This window comes from Saccopteryx bilineata, chromosome 6 (assembly GCF_036850765.1).
Source record: "Saccopteryx bilineata isolate mSacBil1 chromosome 6, mSacBil1_pri_phased_curated, whole genome shotgun sequence".
Classification (NCBI taxonomy): Eukaryota; Metazoa; Chordata; class Mammalia; order Chiroptera; family Emballonuridae; genus Saccopteryx; species Saccopteryx bilineata.
The window spans coordinates 33,179,645-33,202,488 of record NC_089495.1 but is presented as its reverse complement, the minus strand read 5'-3'; the positions used below and the strand labels follow the sequence as shown (position 1 = coordinate 33,202,488).

The window sequence follows — 22,844 nt, the reverse complement described above, 5'->3', positions numbered from 1 at the left end:
AGTCACATGCGGCTTTTAAGCAACTAAAATGTGCCTCCTCTGAATTTAGATGTACTCTAAGTATAAAATACACACCGAATTTGAAGCCTTAGTATAAAAGCATGTGAGACATCTCACTAGTAATTTTTTATTGGTTGCATGTTGAAATATTTTCAATATGTTGAATTAAATAAAAATATTAAAATTAATTTTACCAGTTTCTTTTAAGTTTTAAAAACATGACTACTTGAAAATTGAAATAATATATGGGGTTGGTGTTTGTGACTCTCATTGTTTCAGTTGGACAGCTCTCATCAGGAGTGGGAAGAGGCGAGGGCGCCACCCAGCCCGGGGAAAAGACACATTCAGGCAAGGTTTCAGCCAGCACCTTCATTACCCACAAGCATCTAGGTGGAGAAGATAGTACAGGATAGGGCCATAGGGGCGGAGGGAAGGTTCCAGAAAGAGGAAAGCAGAGAGGATGGAGAGGAGGTGAGTTGATTCAACCACTCCCCAAGTTTGTACTGTATGGGAGGGGTGCCCCTCTCAGAGCCCTTGGAGAGACACTTACCTAGTATAACGGAAGTATCATACTTTCTAGGTTCCAGTCCGTGGCTGGTTAAATGTATGCATCGAGCCCTTACCTTAGCAGGGTCGAAGGAAGCAGACTACTTCTTAACATTTCACCAATTCTTAATAACTGTTTTCCACAAATCTCTCTTTAGCCCTAAGTGGACTTAGAGCTCAGGTCCATTGGGTGGGGAAGGAGTAGGTCGGAGGCCGCACCAGACTGAAGGAACCCTTGTGCTTTCCAGGTCCGGGCCTCAGTTTTCTCGCCTGTTATCCGAGAAGGTGGTTAGATGATCTTAAGGCCCAGTCCGCCCCCCGCAGCTTGGGCTTGCAGCTGCGTGACCCACACAGCCAGGCAGGTTTGTGCTCATCACAGCTGAACACGGGCAGCTGCCCAGTGAGGGTGTGTGCGACTGTTGGGAATGGTGGGGGTGGACGGTCCCCGGTGCAAAGACCTAGTTGCACACCCGTCAGAGAGAACCAAAAAGCCACTGCTCAATTCATCTTGGACACTTTTTCTATCTATAATTGGTAAATATGCGAATGAAAGGTCCACATGGTCTGAAAGGGGATAATTAAACTCTAAGCGAGCGAGAGGGGGAACCGGGCTCTTCTCCGGAGAGTCCTGGCACCCGCACGCCCTTGGCGGGAAGGCAGCGGAGGCTCTGTGTCGGCCAGCGGCTGCCCCGAACCGGCCGCCACCCGGGGGCGCCCCAGGCCCGCCCCCGCCCCCACCTCCCGGAGCCACGCGGGCCCGGCCTCCTCGCCCCGCGTTGCTGTCGCTTCCGCCGCCGCCTCCAGGCGCGCTGGTCCGCGGGGTCGCCTTGGCGCGGGGCCCGCCTCAGCCTCTCCTCGGACCCCGGCACGGCGAGGCTGCCCGAGGCGGGCTTCTCCACGGCGCCCCAGTGGCTCCCGGTAGAGGGTCGGCTTTGTTCACCGCTGCCCGACGGCGCGGAGCCCGTGCGTCTGGCGGCGGCGGCGGCACTGCAGTGGAGGAAGCCCCGCCGGCCCGCTCGCCTGCAGCCGGCGCTCGTAATGCACCAGCGCGGGCGCCGAGCGCGCCGAGCCCCGTGGGGCCGGCCGGGCCCCGCAGCCGCGGGCTCCCGCCGCGCCCTCCTGCGTTAACTGCTGGAGTCCGCCTCCTTCCTCCCCGGCCCGCTCGCCGCTCGCCGCTCGGGGCTCGCCGCAGTACGAGCCGCCTCCCCGCCCCCGCCCCCCGCGCTGCCGCTGCCGCCGCCGCCGCCGCCGCCGCAGGAGAGGGAGGGACGGAGGGAGGGAGGTGGCGGGCCGAGCACAGAGCCCGTCCCGGGCGCCGGCGAACGAGCTCCGGCCGCGGCGGGAGGCGCCATCCGAGGGCTGCCGGGCAGCCGCGGCGCGCCTAGCCCTCCGCGCGGCTCGCGGCCGCCTCCCCCGCCGACTCGGCCGCATTCTTCCCGCGGCGGGGAAAGAAGCCCCCCCTTCGCGGAGCAGAGGCTCCTTTTTTTCCTTCTCGGGAGGGTGTCGCCACCTGGATTGCTAAGTGTGAGGGGTCCGGTAGGCGGGGACCGGAGCACCGTGACCCGCCATGGCTCAAGCGGCCAAACAGCTGAAGAAAATCAAAGACATCGAGGCGCAGGCCCTCCAGGAGCAGAAGGAGAAGGAGGAATCCAACAGGAAGCGGAGGAACCGCTCCCGTGACCGAAAGAAGAAGGTACGAGGGGTCGGCGGCGGCAGCCCCGCGGTAGAGGCGCCCTGGCGGTGGCTGCTGGGGGAAGGGGCGAGGTGGGGGCGCGGGACCCAGGCGCCGGCGGAGTTGATGATGCCCGAGAGTGGAGGGCGCGGATTGGGAGGAGAAGAGGGGAGAGGCAGAGGCTTCGGCGCGGCGGGGAGGAGGACAGGGCAGGAGGCTGGAAGGGCAGAGCGGGCGGCCGGGAGGGTGAGGGCGCGCAGAAGCCAGCCCGCTCGCGGCCCGCGGAGACCTTTCAGCACCTCGGACAGAGGCCGGCAGGCCCGCACCGCTCTGGGAGGAACTTTTCCGGCCTCCCGCAGCGGGCGTGCTTGGTGGGCTTGCTCCGCTCCGGCTCTTCGCCTCTCTGGCTTTCCAAGGAAGCTGGTTTGGGTAAACGCGACTCCGGAGGCTTCTCTGCCCGGCGCCTCCCTCTGTGACCTACTCTCTGGAGTGGAGAACATGCCGGGGGTGTCTGAACAAGTGGGGCTCCTGCTCAGCCCTGTCCCTTCTCGAGCCCAGGAAGCGCTTTTCCTAACCCTCTAGGACAACGGCCGAAGGCATGACCCCGGGGGATTTGGCATCGTCTTCTGTTTGGGTCACTGAAGCTGAGCAACCGATGGCCGGTAGGGGAAGTCCCTTTGGAAGCCAGACACAGGTGCTGTCCAGCCCTGCCCTTCCCGAGGCCTGGTCGGAGAACAGGTCTGCCCTTTGGTGAAGGAGTGCGGAGATAAGTTATGCCCCCACAATCATCCAGACCTCTTAGGGAACTGGTGCTGCGTTCAGCACTTTTCTTTCGGGTCTGAGGTCTTCCTTAAAGCACTTTTGGCGAGAAAAAACGTTTGGTCAGAAACATCTTTGATTTTTTGAAGTGAATGGGCCGTTAACTGGGCACAGGGCTCCAGCCAAGAGGTATTTTGAGCCCCCCCCCCAGGAGGCCAGGAGTACACGATGTCGTTCTGGGAATTGGAGACAGGGCTGAACCCCAGCTTCAGGAGAGCCATTTTAACCTGAAGAAGTCGATGTGGAGCGTAGCCTGACATCCTCCTTTCCAGGGAGAAGGGCCCCTCAGGGTTCCAGGGCAGAGACATTGGTCTTGGTTGAGAAGGAAACACTTTCTTTCCTCCTGAAATTGTCTCACCCTGAGAAAGAAGTGGGAGCCTGTGACTGACAGCAGAGCATGGAGCAGGCTGTGGGTCCCTCACTCACCGGTGGTCAGCAGCACCAGCAGCCAGCCTTTTCCTAGAGATGAGACACAGGGGCAGAGACGTTCTCTGATTCTAACTCAAGTAACAAACGCGCTCTAGGCTTTTCTGTACCCCTTCAAAAGACAGCCCCTCCTCCCTCAAGGGATTGCCATTTTGTGTGTAAATAGTAGTTTTACAGAAGTACCACCCCTTTAGCAGGACCAAAAAAAAAAAAAAAAAACCAGGAAAAAAAAATAGGCCTTCCCCAAACCGACGGTGAATCAGAGTTTGGGTTGGGGCCACTTAGAGAGAGAATCTCATCAAGTCCTGCTGCTGGGGTCTGAAATACCAGAGCCCATCCTGTGAGTCAGGCAGGGGGAAGTCTGGCTCTAGCTGACGGTGTTCACCCACTTTCCTGGCATGAATGTAAACTTCTTGCTTGAAGGCGTGCTCTCTATTTCCACCCCTGCCTATTGCTCTAGGAGCCAAGCTGATCCTCTCTTCCAAACTGCTCACTCAATGTTTTTATCCCACTTTTTGCTCTCAAGCTTCTTTCTTCATCCTCCTGATACCATGAATAATTTCTGAGCAAGAGTCAAAGGAAAACTCGCCCTTCTTCTCTTCTTTGATGTCTTTTCATTCTATGGAACACCCTTTAATGTAATTCTGAATCCTGACTGCATGTAATACCTGCATATGAAAGTGCAATTTCAATATTTATTCTTTTTCCTCCTCTGGTCCTAATTTTTACATTACTAGTTAATTCTGTTTCCATTTTCAGTGCTAGATCATGATATATTCCCCTCCCCCTGAGTTGTGTTATGTTGTTTTACTAGCTGGTCACAGCATACTGCGTCAGTAAGCACTCAAAAATCTTCCATACAGATTTTCATTATTTTATGCAGTATCATGGGTGCTGTGATTGATATAACCATCATAAGGACATTTTAATTCAAAGTAATAGCGATGTCGTAACCTCTTAAAGCTGTTTCTTTGGGTAAGGGGTGATTTGGTGCAGGACAAGGTGTGGGGGGTCCTTAATTTGTATTTCATGGTGATTGTGAGTTCTCTTAGGCATTGGTATGGCCTTGAGGGCCATCTCAGACAATAGAGTTAAAATTTATATCAAAATAAAAAATCACAAGAAGGTGACAGGCCCTAGAGGGAATAATGAAGGAGGCAGGGAAACGCAGAGACTATTTAAAGCAGGTGGAGGAAGCTCATATAGGGGCTGGTTAAGCAGATGGCTGGGGGGCTAAATTAAGGTTCATATAAGGTGAAGTCTGAGACCCACTTTCACAAATGAAATAATTTTTCAAGGCAAGGTATATAAAATCAAGCAGCTGACTTTTATAGTTGGTCACAGACTATGGGGATGCTGTGGAACCGTCCGTGGAACCGTCCTTACATCAGCCTGAAAAAAGAACTCACACATGCAAATAAACATTTTATGCCAGTGAACTGGTAGTTCATATGAACATATAGCTAAGCAGTGAGCATTCTGAATTTATTATAAGGAAAGGTGTGTGTGTCCCCTGGGTTACCTGCTTAAGGGGGACTCACTGAGCAGAACCGTGTCCCTCCTCGTTCGTAGAAATAATCACGGTTGTAACTTCACCGGTGGTTGCAGTTTTACAGTTGATGACATTGTGTGGGAAGGCGTTTGCTAAGGGGTGCAGTGCAACGGGGGATGGAGGCTGATGTTGTGACGCACCGACTGACACAGATAGAAACCACCTTGACACAGGGAACTGAGCTAAAACTCTGGAGCTCTAAAAATGCCTGCATTCTTCTGGGGCTTCATTCAGGTGTCTGTTTGTGTAGCACTTGTCCTCATCCGATGCTTGCTGGTGGAGCTTTTTTTTTTTTTTTTTTTTTTTTTTAATAAACCCCAGTATTTATGACATATGCTTCTGAAGGTTTGGATGGAAATAAATAAATTGTAAAGCAGTCCTTTGCATTAATAACAACAGCTTTCTAGGGCTGAGGAAGCCTCGGGCAGAAGAAAGTGTGTGCTTTTTTATGTTTACCCAGAACTTGAGGTTAGGAGAGGAGGTCAGGGAGGAAGAAGGGCTGAATGAAAGAAAGGAAGAGAGGATGAAGAGGTCAGAGAGACAGAGGGGGAAGGAAGGGGACTGGTATGTCAGCCCTACTTTAAGGGGCTTCACTAAGCCTGCCACCTGCAGTACCCCCTAAGTGCCCCGGGACAGTGTTTACCAAGCTCTCTGTCCCTCACTTTCTCCACCTACTTCACCTTCTGATGTTGGTGAAGACAAAGATCATTTGTTATTCATAGCTGTGTATCCAATACCTAGCTCAGTGCCCGACAAACAGTGGGCATGCAATAATTAAGTGTATGTGGAATGAGTGGTTGAATGAGGGATTTCATACACTTGTCCCTGCTTACCTAGCAGTTGTGGTCATAGGCATGTGTCCAGGTGAAAAATACACTCTTTGACTGCTGTCTTTTGGGGGCATCTGAAGAAAGCTTGATATTGCCTTTTTATTTCTAATCATTTGCAATACAATAGAAATTTGTAGTCAGGCAGTGGAACCATCTAATTTTTTGGTGCAATAAATCCTACCACTGAGCATGTAGTTAGTTCCTTGCAGGGTCTCTGCTGAACTAAATGTCAAGTGATTTTAGCCATTTGGAACAACACCAGTGTTTGCACAGGGCCCCAGGGAGCCAAGCAGAGGAGGGTGCAGACAGAGAAAAGCAAGCCCAGGAGTGGAAAGTGACTATCACCCCTGTGTTGTGCAGGCAGGGCCGGCGGTTGTCCCAGTCTCTGCAGCAGTCCCAGAAGGGCCTCAGCCTTCCTTGCACAGCTGGACCGGGCCCTGCTCCTGGACTGCAGAACTGTCTTTGGTTGATTCGGTTACTGGAACCACAGAGGAGATCTGGGGGTACCTGCATGAGACTGGAGTGGTTGGGCTGGGCTTATCATCAGGATGACAGATGGAGGGTCATGTGGGCCCATGTTCCCTGTTTGTAAAGGGCCTCAAATTCACACTTCTGCTGTTATCTCCAAATGAGTTTATACATTGAATCCAAGAGATAAATTGACAATATCAAAAGAGAATGATATTCATGACACATCTTTAAACTCAGGCCCTGTTGCTAAATGACATCACTAGTATATGTTGCAATATGAATTGATGGTTGTATATAAAGTCTGTATTTGGCTTTTGAATAGTACAGTTCTGTTGCATTGTGTGTTCATTACTAAACGTTCATTTATTAGTTGCAAGCTTTAAAAATACACCACAACTTTGGTAACTCTGCTCTGGCTTCTTTTCTTATTTTAGTACCTTGGGAGCCTCAAAAACTGGAAGAGGCCTTGCCCCTGTCAAGCTCTCGGGGTGCTTGCAGTGGTGAAAACGTGGGAGTATTCTGAGCCTGTTCTCTGTCCATCTTGCAGCCCAGCGCCTCCCTCCCGCTGCAGAGGCAGTGTGTGTGTGTGTGTGTGTGTGTGTGTGTGTGTGTCTGGGGGGGGTGCTGTTCCCAGGACACACCTCTCTCCCCTCAACCACCCACCAGACCAGAAGAGCAGGTTTTTGAGGGCAGAGATGTTATGTTCTCAATTATTCCCAGAATTACATACTGTTTGCACATCATTTGCTTCCGACAGCTACTGTTTAAAGTAGGTAGGGGCAGCATCTAAAATTCAGAGCCTGAAGCAGGTGACTTCCCTGTGAAGGGGACCTTAAACCAGCCTCCGGGACCTCCTCTTCTTTTGCTTACCCCAGGAAACTGCTTGCTCACCAGATCTGCCTCTCTCCTCTCAACATAGCAATGTTTTTTTTTTAAGCCTCAGCTTAAGGCCTCCTTCCCCATTCTTCCAATAAAAATGAGCATTAGGGAATGGATACTGTGAACCAGGCACTTTTCATGCATGTTAGGTCATTCTCATGCTCTGCCTTCATTATGCCTTTGTAAGGCTGATCTGTTTGCATGTCTTCCTGAATGCCCTCCTTACTTCCACTGCCATCACTCTTATCTGCGCTCTGCTTTATGTCGACCAGTCACTTGTTCCGGGGTGTGTGTGTGTGTGTGTGTGTGTGTCACATCCATTCTTGTTTCATCCCTTCCACTAGATTGTAAGCTCCCTGAAGCCAAAGCCCGAGTATTTGTACATAACCGCTCAGTAAGTATTTAGGGCTTGAATTGATTCAGAAGCTATATTGAACAGATTCAGACTTTTTTCTTGGTCTTCATATTTGACTGTGGAAGACTTGATTCTATAGCATTGGAACCAAGTAAGTCTGCTATTTTTTCCTGAATTATTCTGAGCAAAGCAAATTCTGTTGTCATCAATATTAGGTTTTTGTAAAAAGGCAAATATGCTTTGCTTTGCTCCATATGTCCATTTTTGGTGCTCAAAAGTCTGCATCTTACAGAGTGTTAGGCTGGTAGTCAGATGCCTGGATTCCAGTTCCAGCTCTTGTATTTATCAGCTATATGTACGTGAGCAAACCTCTGAATGTCTCTGCGCCTCAGTTTGCTCATCTGTAAAATAGGGATGAGACTCAAATGAGGGTGTGCTCTGTAAAATTTAAAACTGTCAAATATTTAAGAGCTTATAGTTAATAACATGCTTGTTAGTTAATTTATTCTTTCTAATAAATGCAACTCCAGAGCCTATGCCTAGCCTGCCAGTGGTAGCATGAAATCTTGATAAAATAATGTGCTGGGAAGTTCAGTTGTTTTTTTTTTTTTTAATCATAGACTTAGTTATCTACATGGGTCCAATCTATAACTTTGAGATGGGCTTTATTAAAGCCCCGGCTGGCAATGTAGCTGTATATCAAAAGGGGGACATGAAAGTGGTCCCTAAATTTCCTGAGAATGCCATCACTGTGAGGGCCGTGGCTGGCAAGTCCAGGGGGTGGAGTATCACAGGTAACAAAACACACGGGTTATGGGCAGTCAGACCCCACGAGGGAGAATCGATGCGTCTTAGCAGTGCAAGCCTAATGCATCCTCTAAGAAAGGAGAACCTGTGTTAAGGACGTTCAGAGCTAAAGCAAAGAAGGTGTAATGGCCAGTCAATTTTAAAAAGCAAAGAACTTGTTTTTTCTTACCTGCTTCCAATGTGACTGGATGCTTCCTCTCAGAAAAAATTCTCTGAGTTTTTGCTAAGATGCCATACAGTTTCAGTTAATAAATTTTCACGTATAGCTGAAAATCAACCTTCTTTGTTTACCAGAGGTGGGGGCTGTGTTTATTGAGAGCTTGCATGCCCTAGAGCCATTACCTCACTGGCTCCTCCGAACAGCCCCGTCCAGATGGGTCACATGAGGGCAGAGCCCAGAGCACCTGACTTCGAAGCTCATTTGCAGACCTCAGCACCAGGTTGCTTTCTTAGGCATTTGTTGGACCCCCAGGAGATTCAAGGCTGTGCTAGGCACTGAGAGGGGAGTCCAAACTCATGCTGTTTTTTCTGCTTTTGGATGAAGGACTTACAGATTAGTAGGAAAGCTGCCAGAGAAGGGGGTAACCTGAGGCAGACAGTGGAGGTAGGTGATTCGGGCTCAGGACAGAAGAGCTGGAGTCTGGATTCCAGTGGGAACAGGGGGGTCCAGAGGCTCCTCCGTCATCTCAGGATCAGCCCATGTGATCTGAGGACCTTGTCCAAACATCTGGGTAAAGACACGCAGGTACTGAGCGGCAGTGTACTGCCACTATCCTCTATTCTTTCCTCCTCTCCGGGATTTTTGCTTGGTACGTAGAGGAACCCTGGGGCCTCTGAGGTGTCTGGGCCTTTAGGTGCTGTGCCATGCTTGCCGGGAGCCAGCCTTGGGGTCCAGCGTGGGGGAGGCAGGTAGGAATAGAAGATGAGCCAGCTCAGTTCTTGCCTGGAGTTCTCACGTCCATGTCCTGAATCCCTGTGATCTCATTTCCTGCCCCCAAGAAGGGGCTAAGTGCTGCCCAGGAAGAGGAGTGCAGTCAGGGAGGAAACAGGCACAGGAGTTTAGAAGGCACAGAATATCACTAAAGTAGAATTGGGAGAGGAGGGGATGGAGTGAGGGGTGCATTAAAGGAAAAGGGGAGGAGGTGCTGAATTATGCACTGACCAGAGCCATGACTCCTGAACCCAGTTCTGAGACTGAAGGGACAGCTCCAAATACTCAAGAGGAGACTTGTAGGAAATGAGGGAGGGAGAGATGGTCCCAGTGGCCTCTTAGCTTTGCTAGTGTCAGAACCACCCACTGACCTGCCTCACCTTCCACCTGAAAATCTGATGCTGGTGGAAAACAGTATGGAGATTCCTCAAAAAATTAAAAATGAAACTGCCTTTTGACCCAGCCATCCCACTTTTAGGAATATATCCCAAGAACACCAAATCACTGATTCAAAAGAAGAAATGCACCCCTATGTTTATGGCAGTAGTGTTCACAATAGCCAAGATCTGGAAACAGCCCAAGTGTCCATCAGTGGATGAGTGGATTAAAAAGCGGTGGTTCATATACATAATGGAATACTATGGGGCCATGAAAAAGAAGGAAATCTTACCTTTTGTGACAACATGGATGGACCTGGAAACTATTATGTTAAGTGAAATAAGCCAGGCAGAGAAAGAAAAATATTATATGGCCTCACTCATTTGAGGAATCCAATGAACATTGAGAACCAAGGAATGGAAATGAGACAGAGGAGGGATCAAAGGGACCAGAGGAAAAGAGGACAGAGGGAAAGGGGATGATAGGATGGGATAAACCTGAAGGGAAGGGGGGAGGGCGCTGTAGAGAGGGGGACAAGGGAGATGTTGAGGGGAATATGGGGGAGGGGGGATGCACTCGGGGCGACACTAGAATCTCTGTAAATACAATAAATTAAAATCAATAAAAAAAGTCTGATGCTGGGCTGGGTGGGGCCAAGCCCCCTGGGGAGGGGGAGCCTGCTTAGAGCTCACCGGAGAAGGCCTGTACCAGCTCCCTGACAGGAACACGTTGATGGAATGTGGCAAGTGTAAAGGAGAAACAAACTGGAGATGAAAGAGGTGAGAAAGTATAGGATTTGCATTCACTTATTCATTCTGTATCCAGTTCCCCAAAGGAAGTAGGCAAGTAAAGCGCTGACTTGAGCACTGTGGCCAGCCCTGTGGGGGAAGTAAACCTGGCCAGGGCCCCTGGACTGGTCTTGGAAGGGGATGGGCTGGGGAGGCTTCTGGGGGTGGGGGCTGGGTCTGCATGGACTACTGGGGGTCAGCCTGGTGGACAGGGTCCAGGACATTCAGCTGCAGCAGGAACGTGTGGAGGGTGAGCAAATGAGGTCTGGAGGAGGAGATGGTCCCCGAACTGCAGGCCCGAGAGTAGAGCAGAGAGAGCAGAGAGAGGGAGGGCAGGAGGGGCCTGTAGAAGGAGCTGAGACAGGTGCCCAGTCTGGGTCCGAATGGCAGAGGCAGCCCTGAGCGGCCCCAGGCCGAAGTCTGAAGGGTTGCTGTGCCTTCAGTGCAGAAGTGGGATGGGGTGGGGAGGTGCTGTAGTGAACTGGGCGTCTAGAATGCTGAGGGATAGGCTGGCTTGAACTGGGCTGACTGACTGGTGGGGATGGAGAGCACGTGGCAAACTGGAGATATTTGAGTGGTTGAGAAAGTTGGTCTTTGTGGGTAATAAAGTGGGTGCAAGTAAGTAGTCAAGGATGATGCTGTATAGTTCATTTTGACATATGTTAACATACGTGTGTGTGTGTGTGTATGATTAAATGTCTACAGGACCTCATTTCTGACTGGTGTTGGGTAGATAGTTTGAGGTGCCTTTGATACACTGAGCTAGGAAAGGGGAAGGAGAACAGGTGAGGGAGAAAACAATAAGTTCTTTTTGGGGCATATATTGTTAGGTAGCTTCCTGGAGCTCTCACCTGATAGAATGAGAGAGCTGGTAGGCATGTTCTTAAATACCAGGGAACCAGTCAAGCTCATGGTGGAAAGGAGAGGCAGTCAGTTCAAGCCTGCGCTCTTCTGGAGAGCTGGTCTTTTGAGTGATAGCTTTAAATAGGGCACATGCCTATGACAGGGCTGCCAGGACGTGTGGGAACTAAGGAATATAACTGGTGGGTGCTCATGCTGTCAGGGAGGCACGCCCTTGGGTCAAGAGCCGCGCAGTAGGGAGGCAGGACCCACCCACTCTGAAACACAGAACTTTGGCGCCGTCACCCATATGGTGAAATGCTATGTGGCCACTAAATTTGATGCTTAACAGAATATGTTTTTAAGAATATGCTTCTAATAAAAGTAGGAATACACTTAGATGTAATGGAATTAAAGAATGTAATGTAATGTAATTAAAAGAAAAGACAGGGGATGCCCTCCTGTCAAAGAGCGTAGCCAGGTCCTCCTCCGCCCTGTGTGTCTTCCGGAGATGAAAGCTGGAATTTATTGTTAACGTCACACCCCCAATAAAGAATTCCAAGGTGATGTGGACTAGAGCCAAGTAGGTAACAGAATGTACTGGCTCAAAGTGGAGCTGGAGTGTGGTCCCGAAAGTCTGGGCAGTCGGGTCTTGGCATGTGAAGCTGTTCATTGTAAACCAACTTGAAAATGTGTGTGTGTTGGGTCTAATACTCCACTCTGCCGCCAGAGTGATCTTCCAGAAATGCAAATCAGATCTTGACATTCCTTTTTAAAAAATCCTTCAGTGGTTTCCTAATTGCCCTTAGAATAAAACCCAGACACCTTCCTCTGGCTTCCCAGGCGCTCCTATCGAGCCCAGAGCTGCGTTTCTCCTCTCCTCTCTTTCTCTCCTCCGTGCTGTACCAGCTGCACTCTGAACGTACTCTAGTACTCGGGGTGTGTGTGCTCTCCTGCCTTTCGGTCTTCCTGTCTGCTGAATCTTTCACCTCAAACACTGACGCCAACTCCTCTGTGAGAATTCAGCATACACGTTGCCTCCGAAATCCTAGATGAGGGTAGGTCACCCTGCCCATATTATTCTGGTATGCTTGTGGGCAAAGTGACCAGAAAATAGCTGAAAATTAAAAGGACTGTAGTGTGTGTCAGGAGGAGGTCTCCTTTGATGGTGGCGTTGATGCAGCCATGAAGAGATGTGGGCTTTGGAATTAGATACAGTCAGATGGTCCTGGGTTGGTGTCCTGGCTGTGCTACCAGCTGGGTGACTTTGGGCAAGGTGTTCACTAACCACCCCTGGGCTTTCACTTAGCCATTTGTAAAGCGGGGGAGATAATATGTCCTGCACAACCACGCAGGGCTGTTGGAAAGATGGAATGAGTTAATATATGTGTAAAGCACCTGGGATATAGTAAGCACTCAATAAATGCCTGCTTCAGTGCCTCAGCTCCCACTCACGCCCATCCCCTACCCTGGAACAGCCAATAGAATCCAGATGTGGGTGGGCATTAATAGGCTATGGATGTGGTGGGGGAGGGGTGACAGAAACAAGTGTCTGCACCCAGAGCACTGAATGGATAAGCAAAGATTTTTAAAACTATGACCACCAGACATTTCCTCTTAAATGTTAGGTAAGATCTCAAAGGTGAAAGTCTGGGCCCACTTAGCTAAATTCTCACCTTGTGTACAATTTAGTCATAGTGAGCTTCTATGACCATCCAGAGATGGCCGTCAAGGTCACATCCCAAGGTTGTGTCTGGTATTGCTGCCAATTTCTTAAATGAATTAGGAAAGGCTGTGGAGAAATGCGAACCTGATGTAAAACTCCAATTAAAGTGACGAATCGGAAACAGCCCAAGTCAGAAAAGCTTCAGAGTCTGAGATGTCTGTCAAGCTGTATTGAATTGATGGAGACGTTAGATTCTCCTTTGGTGTGGAGATTTGGCAAATTTACTCTAATGCCGTTTGAAGGAGCTGCTGTGGTCTCTGCCACTCTGACATGAGTACACTGCCATGCTGATGTTAGGTCATGCCCTGCCGTGGGGTGCCTCGGGTGGGGCCGGGCGTGTGATGGATTCAAACTGAGAGTCGGCTGTGCTGAGGACAGCAGGCGGTGGCGGAGGCCTGTGCCTGCCTGCTGCCACTGAGCGATGACTAGGGAGCCATGATGTCAGGGCAGAGTTCTCGTGGGTGCGCTTCCCTATCTGCTTTAGGCAGAGAAAACCCTACTCAAGCAGTTTGTCTTTCTTTTAACATTGTCTTCTTGCTTGCCACATGTGTCATAGCCATTTGACCTCATTCTTGTCTACATTTGAAGGACATTTGGACTCTAAGCCACGGTTGAATCTTAGAACTTTAACCCATTTGTCAATATTGTCCTGCACACGACAGGACTGAAAAGAGGCAGATGGAAGAAACCTTCCTTATGATTCTGTACCAGGGGAAAAGCTATACCGTTATTCCATTCTTCAGGAAGAAGTCTGATGGATCTCTCCTGTGAATCCCCTTCCCCACCCCTGCTGGCCCCACCGCTACTCTGGCCCAAACCACCTTCCTGCAGCAGCCTCCCCTGGTCTTGCCCTCCAAACCAGTTGTTACCTTGCAGCAAGAGCCATGTGTTTTCAAGTGTACTTTGGTAGTTGTCACTTCCCTTCATAAGGTCGTTCACTTACCCCCCATTGCCTTTGGGATAGAGCCACACTCTTTCCCAAGGCCTCCCTGGCTCTTCAGGGTCGGCCTACCACGGGGGTCTAGTTCCTCACGCTCCCACCGTGCTCCTGGGGTTTGTGGTGCTCTGCTGCTCCTGCGTCTCCCCCTGCCGTTCCTCTCTGGAGCTCAGTCTGATCCCTGGGCATCTTTAATGGCCCAGTCTCACCTCCTCCAGGATGCTCTCTTGAGTCTGGGTCAGAGATGTTGTAGAAGGGGTGCCCACCCTGAAGGGAGGTTGGTGAGATGGTGCCCCTCTGTGGGCCCAGGGGAGTTTCCCAAGCCTTTTAAAGTTAATGGCATTTTCAGCGAAGTCCTAGGCTAACACAGGATTATGGACCTCGAAAGGAAATGAAACTAATGGGTTATCTTATTCCTCAGTGACTGGAGCCCGAGTATGCTCCGGGTTGTAGGAGCCTCTCCTTCCTCCCATGCCACCCTGCAGATTCTTGAGCATTAGCTCTGTGTGTTTGTGGCTGAGAAGAACAGACCCCGGGGTTGAGAGAGCTGGGGCTGAGTTCTTGTTCTTTTCACTCTCTTGTGTAGCTTTCTGAGCCTCAGTTTCCCTACCTCTAAAATAAGGGGATTGGCTTAGAGGGCCTCTGAGCCTCTTCTGGGGACACCTGTAATTCTGGGATTATGTGGATTTACAAGGCCACAAGGCAAAGGGTTCCCCGACCAGCTGGTTTACTGTGGCCCGAGGACTGCTGGCAGGTAGACCTGGGAGGAGGAGGCCTTCCCTTGTGGTGGTCCACATCTAACGAGTGTCAGACTGCAGGGCACAGGGTGTCCGCAGAATTCTGAAAGACTGTCTGGCACAGGGCTTGGGTTCAACTCTTTCATCCCAGCCGAGGAGAGGAAAACGTCCTGAGAAAGTGCAGAGGCCCCGTGGGCTGTGAGGAGGTCCCAGGGCTCCAGGTGAAGAGCGCTGGTCCTTTGGGTGTGTGTAATCAGGCACCCCTGTGCCTCTAACCCTCCCGCTGCGGCCAGTGGGTACCGCCTTCTACATTTGCAACAGAGAGTACCCTCTGCGAGGGCAGAGTACCTGCCCCAGGTGAACAGAGAGAGCAGGAGGCAGGGCGCCTTCTATTTTCAGTGCAAGGTGACTGGACCTGTCACACTCAGTTGCTTTCAAGGTCATGAGAAGAGCGAGTCTCCTCCTGTGCAGCTTGGTGGCCTTGACTCCAGTGTGTGTGTGTACTGGGGGTGGGGGTGGGGGCTCAAGCAGCCTTTCTCCTGTGTTTTCTTAGAGAGCAGGCCCCGGCAAAACCACGGCCCAAGGAACGGGCTGTGGGACATACGATGAGCTTTGTCAGACAATCCTGGCTTTTTAGAGACTCCTTTTTTTTTTTTGAGGCAAATTGTCCGTTTGGGAAAATCCCAGCTTTGTCACTAACTGTGTTACTAAGGGGCCAGTATCTTCAGGAGGGATCAGTACCCAGTGCAGCCCCGACTGAGTGCTGGTTCAGGTTCAGTCTCCGGCCCACCGCCCTCTGCTCCCTGGAGCGCAGTGCTCACTGGTTTAATGGGAGCCCCAGCTGCTGAAAGCTGGCGGCTCAGCAGGGGCTGGGCAGAGGGAGGAGAGAACTGTCCCAGTAAGGGGACATCCAGGGCCGGGCTCTTGTTGAACTCGAGCCCTCTGCAGGGGTCGCACCTCCTGGGAGATGAGCTCCTGGGTACGGAGGCCCAGAGCTCTGGGAGTAGGGCGGAGGGTGCCTTGTGGACAGTAGCCGTGGCTGCATAGAGCTCGGACTGCCAGGCGGGTCCTCCTCGCAGCCCCGTGGGGGGGGGGCAGGGGGCAGGGGGCAGGTTCCCCAGTTCACCAGGGAGGAAAAGGTACGACACAGGAAGACTGTGTTGTACTCCACCGAGAAGTGCTGGGCCAGAGCTTGGACTGTTTCTCTCTAAAGCGCTGGGTTTTATAACAAGCAGGCAGTAGCAGATGCTGGGCGTTGTGGGTTAAAATTCATGTTGTTTTCTGTTTTCCTCATCTATCAACTAACTACCCAGCAACCAGCAGGGAAACAGCGAGGCCCAGCCAAGGGTGGCTGATGCTCTCTCCGCGGAGAGGCAGGGGACAGCTCTGACCCATGCGGGGGCTGGCACAGCAGTCTGCCTTACCGGGGAGGAGAGCTCAGCAAGGTTAAGGAACTCGCCCAAGGTCGTACGTGTGATCAGAGTCAGGGCTGGGGTTCATACCAGCTGCCTGGTTTGAAAACCGTCACTTTACTGATTCTGGGGATACTGCGAGGATTAAATAAAATCGAATAGATAAAGTGCCCAAATGGGTAAAGATATGGGCAAAAAAATGAAAAACATTTTAAAAACACTTAACACAGAGCCTAGAGCTTGATAAAAACTCTACGCCTCAGTCTCCTTGACTCTGTAAGAAAAAAATACCATTCCCACAGAGAGAAGGCGTGCACCCCCCCCCCAAAAAAAAACCCCCAGCACCATAGCTATGGATATAGAGATAGAGATGGACATACAGATAGACAGATAGGTAGACACAGACACATACAAGGCAGTGCACAGCCAGTGCCTTGGATTAGGAATGTTAGGAGCTAAGGATGGCTCTGACTTTGTCCCTCAGGAAGTGGCTGGGTAACCTTGGGACAGTCACTTCACTGCTCTGGGCCTCTGTTTTCTCACGTGTGTCATGGAGGCCCTGGAGTGGGCTAGCTGACACAGCGTCTTGGAAGGGACCTTGGAGATCACACACACACCCCTCTTTGTGGGGAAACTGTTGAGAACTGGAATGACTTGTCCGGATCGCACAGCTATTCTTAGTGGCCAAGCAAGTGCTAGAAGCAGGTCCCCAGGCTTGGCTCTTCTGGCCCTGGTGAGAAATTCCAGCCCTCATCAGCTATGAGTTTTTGAGTATAACGTGGTAGGAGGGACTCGGAGCAGGGAAGAGGGATTTGGGTTCTTTTGTTCTGCGTGGAAACAGCCCCACCAGGTAAAGGCAGCACAAGGCAGAGCGTGCAGAGATTGGACGTGGCCCTCGCAGTGCAGAGGAAGGCCTCAATGGTTCAGGACCCTGCAGGCCTCTGGGGGGAAGCTGGGTGTGGGCACAGAAGCCTGAGCCCTCTCCGGGCCTGGTGGGAGGAAATGTGCCCTGGATAGATTATTCAAAACTGGTCCTCGTCCCACTGCCCTAATTAGTGCTCTTCGGTGCCACATGCAGCTCTGGGTGTGCTCAGGGCCCAGTGGGTGCCAGAGTGGCCCGGTGTGGAGACTCGTTTGTTCCATGCGTCTCTGGTCTTTGGGGCACATTCAGCAAGTATAGTCGCTCATTCTGTTAGTGGCAGAAAATGGCACCAGGTGTTGCAACCAGGTGTTCTTGAGTTCTGGCTGAGAGAAGACTTTCGAGCCAAGACTCAAACTGTAAGAAAAAGTTTATTTAGAAAGTCACAGAAGTAGAAGTGAGCTGCAGAGGAAATGGGCTCAGGAAACAAGTTATAGCAAAAGAAGGCCCGTTAGAGCCTTTGAACGAGAGAAAGAGAGAGAGAGAGAGAGAGAGAGAGAGAGAGAGAGAAAGAGAGAATGCCCCTGGGGGAATAAGTGGATGGGGAAAGGTGAGGGGGTCCTCGATCCTGAGGGCTTTTATCTAAGGTCTCAGGGGTCTCAATAGGATACTCATCAGCTTTCCAGGTGTGTTTCCTCAGGATTGTGGTCTCCACTGACTGGTTGGCACCAAGGCAGGGGTCCATGGTCATCACAGCTGTTCTGATGTCAGCCATGGCCTGGCCCGGTTTTGCTGCTTTCCTGGGCCTGGAGCTGAAACACAGCTGAGGCCCAGATGTCATTTCCAGGGGTTAAGGCTTAAGGCAGTGGTCTTGCAAGGGCTTGTAGTTTTGCCTATTGCTAGGCACCCCAGATTCCCCGCCCTGGTGACCCTGTGACCTGGCCCGTCCTTCCTGCTCTGCTCATGTCTATCTAACTGCTCGCTACAATTCTACAGGTGGGAACTGAGGCCTGGGTAGCGGGAGGGGCCTCCCCGAGGCTATCGCTGAGTGGGGCCTGAGTCTCAGACGTCTGAGCGCTATTTGGATGCAAGTTCTGGTTGCCCCATGAATTATGGAATCTGCCTATCTGTCTATCTATCTGTCTGCCTGCCTGTCTGTATGCCTGTTTGTCTTAGTTACCTACTATTTTATTGTGCTTCTTCCTTGGGGAAAGAGGGAGTAAAAAGTTCCTTTGGAGGTACACTGAACTCTTTATACTTGACTTAAGCCTGTCTTCTCAGCTTTGTCTTCTTCCCTCCTTTCCCTCCTGTTCTTCTACTCTAAATATGTGCTGGGCCATTCCCATGCTCCCATTACCCCCACCTCTACCCCATGCCTTCTTTGTACTGGCAGTGCTGGATACAAAGTCCAAAACCCCTCTTCCCTTGACTACCCAATGAACTTCTATTCATTTTTCAAATCCAGAACACATATCACCTCTTTCAGGAAGCCTTCCCTGACTCCACTAAGCAGAAATAATTGTCCCTCTTTTGTGTTCCATTGGCAGTGCTCACACACTATCACAGCAGTCATTGTCTTATTTGTTTAAGGCAGGGGGTGAACTTTTTATGGGGAAAGGCCAGATGGTAAATATTTTTCAGTCTCTGTTACAAGTGTTCAGCTCTGCCATCAGGCACAAGAGCGCCGGAAACAACATACTCATGGGTGAGCATAGCTGTATTCCAAAACTTGATTTATGGACGCTGAAATTTGAGTTTCATGTCATTTCTACATGCTACTAAATGGTTGTCTTTGTTTCCCCCAATGATTTAAAAGTGTGAAAACCACGCTTAGCTTGTGGGCTGTACAAACACGGGCAGCAGTCTGGATGTGGCCTTTGAGGACAGTGTGCCAGGTCCCGGGTGAGATGCCTTTTCTCTGGTTGGACAGTTCACAAAAGCTAGACCGCGGTCATCTTGCAGCCCCAGAACCTATTGATGGAATGAACGAATCTGGTGATTTACATGGAACACACGCACAGAGGATAATGGTTGCTAACTTCTTAAACAGTCCTTGGAGGGCAGGAGACAGGCTAGGCGGGATCGCTCCGATTTCCCACACAGTGGAACTGAGGCTGGAGGACCGGTGCTCTGGAGGAATCTGGGGGCCTCTGGTTCTGCCTCTGACGGGGGAGTTGCCGTGTGGGGCCTGGGGGGCTTCTCCGGTGCTGGTGGCGGAGCTCCGAGGAGCTGGGCCAGCAGCAGCCGCCCAGGAGCACGTCCTTCAGTTGTGAGACTAGAAACAGTCTGGTGCCTGCCCGGGTACGGGGCCTGGGTCAGAATGCTTTGGTTTCCTTCCTGTGTTTCTGGCATTGGGCTGCTCAACTGAGAGGCAGCCCTGTCTGTTCTGCTGAGGGGGAATTGTTACACATAGCTAAAATTAGATGTTTTGTGTGAATGATGTTAATTTGACTTAATTGCTGGGGAATGTCAGTGTTCTTCAGAAATCCCAGAGCTCTGTGGGTCTGGGTGAATAGTAACAATCCCTTATATTTGTGTCCTGCCTGCCCATCCAGAGCACTTCGACCTTCATTTTCTCATTTGACCTCTCACAACAAACTGCAGGGCAGCAGCCCAGAGGTGTGATCCCCTTTTTCCTGGAGGAGGGACCCAAGGTCTGGGGGTTGACATTATATTCCCAGGCCACAGGTCTGATTTCTAGGGGGCCTTTATTCTATTTACTCCTGTCATTTAAAAACTTTGTCATCTCCCCCACCCCTTTTTATTTGAGCTGTAGACGAGGTTGGCTTCATGCCCAGACAGTAGGACAGGGCCCTGCCCTTAGAAGGGTTCTTCTAAGCTTGCTTTAAATGCTCTGCCATGGCCATTCTGAAGTTACTTATCATTTTTACATTTATTTATTTATTTACTTATTTATTTATGAGAGAAACACAGAGAGGGACAGATAGGGATAGACAGACAGGAAGGGAGAGAGATGAGAAGCTATTCTTCATTGTAGCACCTTAGTTGTTCATTGATTGCTTCCTCATATGTGCCTTGACTGGGGAACTCTAGCCAGGCCACTGACCCCCTTGCTTAGTTAGCCCAGTGACCTGGGGCTTCAAGTCAGAGACCTCTGGGCTCAAGCCAATGACCATGGGGTCATGGCTATGTTCCCCCGCTCAAGTCAGTGACCCTGTGCTCAAGCTGATGAGTCCATGCTCAAGCTAGATGAGTCCATGTCGCTGGCCTTGGGGTTTCAAACCTGGGTCCTCTGCATCCCAGGCCAACCTTCTATCTACTGCACTACCACCTGGCCAGGCAAAATTATTTATCATTTTTAAATGAAGGACTTCATTTTTTTTTTTTTTTTGCACTGGGTCATCCAAATTAGGTAGCTTCTCCTGGCCATCAGATTGTCTTCATGGGCCAGCACTTGTATTTTTCTGTCCCTTTAACCTTGGGTGTGATTTGATCTTGGCGGGTGGCAGCTGGAAGGTCCAGAGAAGCTTCTTTTTATAAATAACTCCCTCCAAACCTGTGTAAAGGCGAGATCCCCCTGTGATTTCTGGTGAGAAAGCCAGCAGGCCAGCCTCCAGCCCCTCTTTTGCCAGGAGCACAGGTGTGTCGCCAGGAACAAGCAGTCCTGCCTCTCAGTGACTCTGTCACCTGCTCCGGCCTGGTGTTCACTGGTCAGGATGGTGCGTGCATGCTTCTGTGGCTGGGGTCTCACTTTTCTGACCTCTTCTCTGCCTGGTGATGCTTTTCCTGGGGTCCTTCTGTGACAGCATGGACGTTCCATAACATATCTTTGTTTTTCTAAAAAAATCAGACACAGAAGGGATGTTGATTTGTTAATTTGCAAATACAAGTCTTTCTACTAAATTACATTCGGTTTTAATTGATCGAGGGCCTTTACTGGAAGGAAACAAATTCCACGAAACTTGTCTGAACCCCTGATGGATCATTCCTGTAAACATATTGTAAATCTGCGGAATTCTTTTGAAAATTTAAAAGTGGTGCGGGAGGTGAGAGATGTCCATTACCCGTACATCTGTCATGTTGGCTTCTTAATAAAATCCATCAATCCGATGAGGGTTGGGTCAGCAGATTTTAGAGGTTTCCTTTTGCACCTTCAACGTTCAGGTTGGAAGTCGGACCTCTTAGTGGTGTAAGAGATACCGCATGGGTTTTGGCGTTGGACAGATAATGGCTCGGATCAGAGCTATACCACAGGCTTATGTAGCTCCTCTGAGCCTCAGTTTTCTTACTTGGAAGACAGGTCATCTATCCCTCCCCCGCCTCTCCTTGTGACTGGAGGTAGAAAGGAAATATTAAATGCGTGTCTGTCCCACCATCCCCTTCTGCCATGCACACTCAGTGTCAGCCCCTTCCTGGGGGTGGGGGTGGGTCACAGAGCGGCCAGCTCCGAGTGTGAAGACCAGGATAGGCAGCTGGGGGTGGGGGCGCGTTGCTGCAAAGGTGGCAGTGCCGTGGGGGCATGGCCGGGAAGCGCAGGTGGGCTCAGGTTCTTCCCTGGGTGCCTATAGACATGCCAAGACCAGGAGAAGGGCTGGGTGGCTGCTTGCAGCCCGTGGGAAAAGGTAAAGGGCTTCTGGATTTGGCAGCAGCACCAGTGAGGATGGTGGCTCAGGAGGACCCTGCAGAGGTGTGTGGGTCCAGGTGTGCATTGCCCCAATAGGGAGCCTTGGATGCAATGAGTATTGAAAGCCAAGCTGGTGTCCTTGGGTCTCCCTTCTCTTGCCTGGCAGCCTCCCTGCCCAGGGGACTTGCAACATTAGATCATATGAAAACACAGCAAAAAGAACAAAAAAAGAGATGTTGCTGCTTGTCTGAGAGAAAGGGCCCCATGTGAACTGGTGACACAGGGAATCAGTCATCCGCACTGGAACCTCTATGCTTCCTGCATGTGGCCCTGCTACCTACATGCTCAGCAAGGGAGGCCCATGGATGGCTGTTCAGTCAGTCAGCAGTTGTTGAGCACCTGTAACAATAGACCAAGTGAACTGGACATTGGAATTGTCTACCTACTATGTGTACAGACTTGTCTGACTATGGAGCCTTGACACTGACCCTGGGTGTTTCATTGGAAAGAGCTGGGTTTTGGAGTTGGATGGATTTGGGGTCAAGTCTAAGCTCCATCTGGCCAAGTCACTGGAAGCTTTTCCATTCCCACTTTGTGAGATCTCCAGTATCAGTGTTTAGGTCATGCATCTAATTCTTGGTATGGAAAGGGCAGGAGTCGCTCTCTCCAGGACTTCTGGACACCTGGATTCTGTCTTCATTCCCGCCCACCGTGCTATGACTCATTCCCCTGTCTCCTCCCTGCCCCAGATTCTTAAGCCTTGGCCCGCTGCTGTCAGCCCCTGAGCTGGGGCCTGAGTGCCGGAGCCCAGCTTGGCTGACACTGTGCACCCGGGGGCTGTAGCACCCCTGCTCCTGGGCCACCGTAGCCTGGAGGAGTAGGGTAGGAGGGTTTGGGGTGAAGGATAGGAGAGAGGAGGAGCAGGAAGGGGGGAACCTGGCTATTCCCGCGTGCCTTCCAGACCAGCTCTGTGCCCTCCCCTCTACCACCCTAAGCTTCCTAAACGGGCTGGAGTGGAGTGTCCTGAGGGTCTGCCTCAGGCTGGGAGATGCCTCCTGTCCCCCGACCACCGCAGACTCCCCCTGCCTCTCCTGAGACTCTTGCTGGGGTGACGCTTTTTGGCTCAAGTTAGACAGACATTCATGGTCAAATGCAAATGCCCGGAGGAATAGCCCCGGAGGGTCAGCCGCACTGGAGAGATGGGAAGTTTTAATTAAGCAGGAAGTCCTGACAGTGAAGGGGAAGCAGAGGGAAATGAGGAAGTCAGAGCTCAGGAAGCAAAATTCTCGGCCAT

The 22,844-nt window shown here is 51.0% G+C and overlaps 1 protein-coding gene across 5 annotated transcripts in view; it reads left to right on the top strand.

Annotated features, from left to right (window-relative positions):
* Positions 1–1,785: 1,785 nt before the first annotated feature.
* Positions 1,786–22,844, top strand: part of ANK1 (ankyrin 1) — a 221,982-nt gene continuing 200,923 nt past the window's right edge. For 2 of the 5 annotated variants that reach the window (XM_066235973.1, XM_066235970.1), the window contains exon 1: positions 1,786–2,239. In XM_066235973.1, the coding sequence (XP_066092070.1) occupies positions 2,114–2,239 (126 nt within the window). In that variant the 5' untranslated portion in view covers positions 1,786–2,113. The remainder of the gene's footprint in view (positions 2,240–22,844) is intronic. The other 3 variants (XM_066235969.1, XM_066235968.1, XM_066235971.1) reach the window with 2 other exon arrangements.